Genomic DNA, 7951 nt, shown 5'->3' with positions numbered 1-7951 from the left:
GGTCCAAGAAACAATCAAATTTAACAAAGAAATACAGTCCATAATTCTAAGATGTTGGGCCTGCATATGATGGGGCTTCACTTAACATTGGGCGGCAAAATAGTTGCCCGCCAAGAACCAACGAAAAAACCCAACCAGCAAAATCAAACATAAAGGTAAAATAATACAATGGTACAGAAAGGTAAATTTTGCAAAAAGCAGCCCCTTTTACAGAAATGCAACATTTTTAACCAGATAAAGCCACCATCACCTTTTGTCTCTGCGCTCATTCCGTGTCCGAGCAGGCAAAAAAACAAAAGCTCAAAGCAAAAAATTCAAAAGCTCTCTCAAAGCCCAAAGCTCAAAGCTTTCCTTTTCCATTTCTCTCTGTTGCATGTAGCTGCTCTCTTCATAAACCCTAACTCGCTTCCCACCGACTCACCTCGACTCGGCCTTACTCGCTCACTACCTCCTCCTTTTCCTCCCATGGCCAACAACCCCTCGGAGGCCCAGGCCGACGATTTCCTCGAGCAAATTCTCGGCCTTCAGAACTTCGCTTCCGCCGATGCTAATTTGGCGCGAAGCGATGGGGGTTTGGCCGGAGGTCAAGTGTCTCAGGCGTCGATGATGCTGCAGCTGAACTCCGGCAACGGCTCAGGCCACATAGGCGGCGGCGGTGGGGGGTTCCATGGAGGGGTGTTTCCGTTGGGGTTGAGCTTGGAGCAGGGGAAAGCTGGGTTTTTGAAGCACGAGGAGGCTTCTGGGAGCGGGAATCGGTTCCAAGACGACGTCGTTGATAGTCGAGGCTCATCTGTGAAAAATGTAAGTTTTGTTTGGGTGTTTTTTTTTTTTTTTTTTTTTTGTTAATTCTACAGTTTAACACTTCATATGATTTAATTATAAAGTTAATCAATTTTTTTAATTAACTGTTTCATTTGCTTGCTTAATAAGCAAGAAGACAAAGGAATGGAAACAAGGAAAATTGGAAACTTATAAGCAATGGGGTTTTGATTGATTGGGTGAGAGTCAAGTAGTGCTATCTGACAAGAAGCAAGTTACAAGAGGATGCTTCTGGGTTACTTGAGAGAAATTGGTGCTAAATGGCTGGCCAGAATCAAACAGAAAACTCACAATTTTTTGGCATAAAAACCGATTATCCTTAAGCATTCTGATGTCAGAGAAGATGGAAGCATGTTAAAAGTGATGGGTTTGCTTGTGATTTTAGAGAGAGAGAGAGAGTATCTAACTGTGGTGATTAAATGTTTTATACTTTATGTAATACTGTTTCTCAATTGAGTACAATTCCGGCAGGCCTTCGAAACCTTAAGACCAAGAATAATATTTCTGCTTTCCTCGTAAGATGTTGGATTATGGAAACAGAAGTTCGTGACTAATCTTTAACTATGTATGTATAAGTATGATGTTTGGTTATGCAAATTCGGAACTTGGATAGGCCAGCTTATTTTATTGAAAATGTTTGATGTAATTTACCTTTTGGGTTTTGCGGTGTTGTGCGTTGTTGAGGAACTAGCCCACTTTCTTTCGTTACAACTGGCCTTAGTCATATAAACCATATCGTTTTACAGGTTTTCCATGGCCAACCAATCCCAAATACAGTTGCTGCACCACCGCATCCAGCAGCAATGCGACCAAGGGTGCGAGCTAGAAGAGGACAAGCCACAGATCCACACAGCATTGCCGAGCGGGTAAGTTTGCTATAGTTTACACACACACAAAATTCCTTGGAAATGTTCTGAAACTATGTTTTAATTTTAATTTTGTACCTTTTATTTTCCTTTCCCTCCTTTATGATTATTGTGGAATTATTCTTGATTCGCACCTTTTCTGTGCAGTTGCGCCGAGAAAGAATAGCAGAAAGAATCAGAGCATTGCAGGAACTAGTTCCTAGCGTCAATAAGGTCAGTGACACTCCTTTCATGTCGTGTTTTTCATTTCACGCTAACTAGAAACATGTTGTTTTATGTAGTACGAAGGGAAGGAAGGATTCCCTTGTTCTACAAGTTGATAAAAGTTGTGCACAAGCTATCCCAGTAAAACTTGAATTGTTACCAATTTGATAATATGTTAAATCATTTAAGAGATTACCCGTTTGGAAACCCGGGTAATAAATCCAACTTAGATGTAGTGAATATGGTGGTCTTGTTCAGAAAGTTCAGAGACATGTACTCTACCTCAAGTGTTGTTCTGACGTGTTGAATGAAAAAATTGGGGACTGAATCCTTCTTAAGTTTATAGAAATATTCACCTCTTTTCAGCTATCAGTTTTTCTTAAAATAATTTCTTCTGCAACTTACTAAGCTGTCGCAAATGTTGCATGCATTCGAAGAAATTTTATGGATGTATAAATTACATGTTGTGACTGTCGTTAGAAACATAATGAAAGAGATGGTATGCATGTGGAAATAGTGCTTACAGAACTGACCTTATATTATGATTCCTCCAACTCATAGGATAGTTTTATTTGTGTAAAAATAGTTTGGTCTCTGGGACTATGAAGTTAAGAAATTGAATATGTTGTCCCCAATAAAATGTTACGACTGGTTGCTTCATTGCCTAATAGTTTGGGTGATTGAGAATTACTCTTCATAAGTTAAAGTTCAGGAATTCAATAGAGCTTGTTAATCCACACAATGGTTTCTTGTGACATTTTTAGTGATTATACATGCATACATTTTTTAATGATAACATACTAATGGCATTCCAGAAGCTGGTTATCTGACAAATGCTGTAGCAAAATAATTTCAATGCTGGTGCTTTATGGATTTGCATATTGTTACGGCTTCTTGAGACCTCATCATCTGTATTCTATGTACTTATGTTTTGTGCAGACGGATAGAGCTGCCATGCTTGATGAGATAATGGATTACGTGAAGTTCCTAAGGCTCCAAGTAAAGGTAGAGTTGTTTCAAGTTTAATGCATGTTTTCTTTTTCACGTACATGATAGAATTCCTAATTACTCAATCCTCTCATCTTTGTCTGTTTTACATTCAATTTTTTACTGAAACCTTTTTGTACTTATTATGGTCATTAATTTTTAAGCGATTGTTATTCCATAAAGGCTTACTTTCCTTTGATATTAACATTTTCTGATAAACTGGTAGAAAATCCACATGATTGAGCATAGTAAAGAAAAAAACTGAATACTTTCCATAGACATTCGTTGTGCAATCAAATACTGGAAGTTAGTTCCTCTTTTTGAGGGTGGGTTTCAGATTTCCTAATGTTCATACAAGTGTGTTGTTTTCTTTGGTAAGATATCGAATCAAATTATTGTTGTTATATTGAACAACACAACGAAAGGATAGATTTCATTTTTTTTATTTTGGTCTGTTTGACCAATTATTTAGGACCCAAAAAAACGACCATTCTGATTTGTTAGGCGTGCGGGCATAGAGTGGAAGTAGGTCTTCTTATGATAATGAAAGAAGTGTAGGTTTTTTGTTCTTTTCTTATTAATGCTTTAGTCATATCCATTACAGGTTTTGAGCATGAGTAGATTGGGCGGAGCTGGTGCTGTGGCACCACTTGTAACGGACATTCCACTATCTTCCGTTGAGGTAATAGATGATAACATTTTATATTTCCTAGGGTCTGTTTTCTATCTTCTTATAACCAAACATGGTCCTGATCTAATGGCAGGAAGAAGGCGGCGAAGGTGGTAGAAACCAACCGGCGTGGGATAAGTGGTCTAATGATGGCACAGAACGACAAGTAGCTAAGCTTATGGAAGAAAACGTTGGGGCTGCAATGCAGTTCCTCCAATCAAAGGCTCTCTGCATCATGCCCATCTCACTGGCCTCAGCAATTTACCACACGCAATCACCGGACACCTCTAGCGTTGTCAAGCCTGAAATGAACCCTCCTTCCTAAGACCCCAGAAAATGGTAGGTATGCATTCCCGCAGTCCCACCCGAAAACTCACTAGATGCTCTTGGGTCCCACTCCCATATTGGTCGTTTTCCAACCTGCCATATCTTAAGCTTCAAATTGCATTCAAAGTCAGATGCCATAGTTGTTGAAAAGCCTTTTGCTTTCAACTTTTGTCAAAACAGGGATCGATGTCAATGCTCTCAAAAAACAGAGCTGGCCCTCCATGTCTTGCCAGCTTCAAGTCAAAAGGAGAGGAATTGTCAAAGATCACTTGATATGCTCTGCTTTTTTGCATCAATGGTGGGAGTAGTGGAAAATGATGGAAAGCCCTTTTGTAGTGGAGGTTCTCTTGTTGTTTTTGCTTAGTGGGTTGTGGGACCTACCTAATAAAAGGATTTAGATGAGTATATATGAACATTATTGTTTTTTTTTTCCTTCCTATGTATGTTTAGAGGAATGTAATATAAAGGTGGGATAAAGAATAAATAATAGTTGTTTAGTTTGAAAATTCTGGGTGTTAGCCATGTGAAACAGGAACGTTAAGGTGACAGCATATGGAAACTAACATGTGATGTGTGTTTTAATTTTTATAGCGTGCCGTGTTTGATAATAAGGTGTGAGATACGGCCACCTTAGCGTTTCTTTTGTGCAAGTCCAACCGAAAAGTAATTAGACTTATTTTTCAAGTCTTCCGAATCATCATTTGAGGATTAATCATTGAGAGAGAGAGAACCCAACGCTAGCCTTGAGTTATTATTTTTTGCAATCAAACCATCAAGTCAAGTATTATTGTTAAAGTTTGGCATTGCAGCACAATAAGGTGCCTTCGAAGTATAAATCTCGTTTTGAAGAGTGCTTTTAAAATGGTTGAAAGAACTTTTGATGAAATTGTTCAGAAAGTTTAAAAATAGAAAGAAAGAGAATAAGAACTAGTAGTCCCTCTTATTCGATTCGATTTCTTGTTTTTCGGTATTTTATTAACGATTCTAAGGGAAATTTTGTACTTTTCCGATTCCTTATGTGTAAGTAAACGCCAGCAAAAGTTAAGGAACAAATGATTTCCTTACCCATATTAAACGCAAAGAACTTAAGAATTAAAATGATTCCAATTCCTATTTCTTAACATAAAATTTGGCAAACTTTGAAAACGCAATGTTAAAGTGGGACACGAAAATCTAATTTAGGGTGCAAGTTAGGTCGAAATTAAGGACTAGTAGACATTCAAGCTCATTATATTGGTAGAGAGCAGGTCCTCCGGGATTATTGCCAACTTATCCAAATAATCTTGTATTTAGAGGCGACCCAAATAATGTATTAGTACTACGGATTACTGGTATTCCTCTTCACTCGTAAGTGAAAGGTCTTAGGTTTGATTCTCGTCAAATGCGAATTTGAACCACATTATTATTAGCCCCTTGTAAGGCTAACCCGTCCCCAGACTTTTGAAGACTGTCCATTCTATGGAGAAACAACCATCGATGGAAGAGTGAGTCCAGGTAGGTAGAGTTCCCGTCTCGTACCTCTCAAGGAAGAGTGATTCCTGGCAATATACTCCAAAAAATAATAATAATAATAATAAATAAATAAAATCTGGGACGCGCAGTTGAAATTAGGTTAAATATTTGTTCCTCAATTCAATTCTAACCTAATATTTGTGATCACATTTGTTTTAACCAGTGTCCTAGTTGAATCAAATTTAGTTTCTTCATCTATTTAATTACTTCTAGTTGCGATTATGTTTTTGTTGTTTCATCTGTTTTGGTTGCATTGATATTCAAAGTGTTCGAATTATTTGAGATTCCTTGAGACCGCTATTGCGTTATGTTTTTTGCAGTGTTAACTGAAACTCATGATTCAGTTTAAATGTCTTATCTATTATATTTGTTGGTGATCGATTCATAATTTAGTTTTAATTATTGATTGAAACCCTAGATAAGTACAGTGGGCTATACGTAATTTTCTGCAGAACCGGTTTCTGCCACCATGAAAGGTGGCGATACTGCTACTAAAGGAACTCGCTTCAACACACTATACCAGTCCTTTGGAGCACCCTCCAAATCCGATCATCTGTCTCATCACTCGAATATCAAAATTATCACCAAGAGTGCAATCACATGCTCTCACAATTGACAATCTTCCTGACACTTTATTGGTTGAAATCTTTCGCCAACTTTCTCGGGATTCTTCTGGTCGATGCAAGTGTGTATCAAAGCGTTGGTTCACTCTCATCCGGGATCCTTTTCTATGCCTCAGCAGACAGCAGGAAGAAGAATTCATGTTTCTTACCTTGAATAAAGATTTTAAGCCGCAGGGAATTGAATATTTTGTCATGTCTCATCATTCTGCCAAATTCAAGACGCGCAGGCTTCGTATGGATTTCCTTCCTGGCTTTCACTCAAAGTATAAGAGACCGGTTTGAGATATTAGGGACGCATGATGACTTATTTTTGTGCTGCATTTGATTTTATCAATCGGCTAATTACTACAAATGGATTTAAAAGAAGAAGAGGACAGTTGCAAATGGTGTTTGGTACACAAGATTTTGTTCGACCACATGGATTTGGCCATATCTCTAAGCCAGCACTGGGGGAATCGAATTATGCCAGTAGCTGTCCACCCAAATAATGAGGATGTCTTGTATCTACGTGAGAAACCTAGTCATGTTCAACACTCGTACGAGAGCGTTAGAGATAGTTAGGAAGAACAGCAGTTCACAAGCCTTCCAAGTTTTGCTCCCATGGCTGCCAACATCCATACCTAAACTAGAGGAGCACAATCTGACCAGAAAGAAAAGGAAATTGAAGAAGAAAAACAAAGTACGTAGAGAGTAGCATACCATCTCCGGAGTAGATTAATTGGGGTCGGCCGGGCTTCTCTGCCGATATGAAGTGTGTAGTTTAGTACTTTTTCCTAAAATTTGACTTTGGTTTTTTCTTTACTACAAAAAGAATAATTGATTCTTTGCGAAACAAGAGTAATGTCATTTATACCATATTTTTATACCACATTTCTATAGCACCTTAGGTGGTATCTGATGTGGACAGTCTAAGGTGGAATGAAAATATGATACAAAAACATGGTATGAATAACATTATTCGAGATTCTTTAATTGTTGGGGTATAAGAGAATATTGTGGAGCACATAAAGGATTTGCAATTCTTGTAATAGCAATGTTGAGTTTTCAATTTACACAATTGAGTTCTTCATTTTCCTTTATTTGGTTATTAGTGAATTGATTTGTTCTTCCAAATGTTAGTGACTGGGAATTGATTGATTTTCAGTAATAAAATAAGCAGTGGCCGGAAATCATATACCAAACACAAAACTGGAATTCATCATCAATATGGTTGTGGATGCACGATGTATCACAAATGTAGTCGCATGAAAAAATTTACGTACATTCCAATTCCAAAAATTCAATTATATGAAAAGAAAAAAAGTTCGAATAAGTGGGTATATAAGTAAGTGGCCAAAAAATGACCCGTAACTTTAATCGTGCATGTTGGTTTCGTGGGTGGTGAATGGGAGACCACATCCAAAATCATATCTCCAATCCGCAGACCGTACCTGCTCATCTCCACAGCCCAAGACACATAAACAACTAACCTACCCCATCCTTTATTTGTCATGCTAACCTGTCCACTTTTGATCTCAACCCTCCCTCACACCAATTTCAACCCAGGTGTCGTACTCAAGAACCTCTCATCTCATAGAAGTAGGAGGTAGGGTCCACAACATAAGAAGGTCTCATCTCTATTATAAAAGTTCTTTAGACCAAATACAGTCTTCTTAAAAAATATCTTCGTGTAATTCTTGTGTGGATTCGAATCATTAATTATGGCACTTCTTCTTTGGCTTGAAAGAAGGGGAAGAAACTTATAAAGAACGTGTGTGCTTTGAATTTCAAAAACTCAAACATGGTAAAAAACTCACTTATGCGCCATGTTTTGGTTGTGGCACCAGACCCTAAAGTACGAGAGATTTTTCAATGTGCCCGGAATACAGGGTAGTACATTCCTGGCCTCGGAGATGTAGATAATTATTATTGACGAGGAGAGCCAACCAATGCTTGGATGTGGA

At 38.0% G+C, this 7951-nt stretch overlaps 1 protein-coding gene across 2 annotated transcripts; it reads left to right on the top strand.

Annotated features, from left to right (window-relative positions):
* The first annotated feature begins 270 nt into the window (after positions 1-270).
* On the top strand, positions 271-4379 carry LOC137728737 (transcription factor UNE12-like). 2 transcript variants are annotated; one of them, XM_068467490.1, is made up of 7 exons: positions 271-801; positions 1566-1685; positions 1833-1898; positions 2829-2894; positions 3481-3558; positions 3641-3885; positions 4054-4379. In XM_068467490.1, exons 1-6 carry the CDS (start codon positions 466-468, stop codon positions 3869-3871), a joined length of 897 nt encoding a protein of 298 aa, XP_068323591.1. In that variant the 5' UTR covers positions 271-465; the 3' UTR covers positions 3872-3885; positions 4054-4379. The 2 variants fall into 2 exon arrangements, with proteins under 2 accessions (XP_068323591.1, XP_068323590.1); XM_068467489.1 differs by having other exon boundaries at positions 3641-4379.
* Positions 4380-7951: the final 3572 nt, after the last annotated feature.

The sequence above is a fragment of the Pyrus communis genome, chromosome 3, assembly GCF_963583255.1.
Source record: "Pyrus communis chromosome 3, drPyrComm1.1, whole genome shotgun sequence".
Taxonomy (NCBI): Eukaryota; Viridiplantae; Streptophyta; class Magnoliopsida; order Rosales; family Rosaceae; genus Pyrus; species Pyrus communis.
This window is presented reverse-complemented; position numbering and strand designations above follow the sequence as displayed.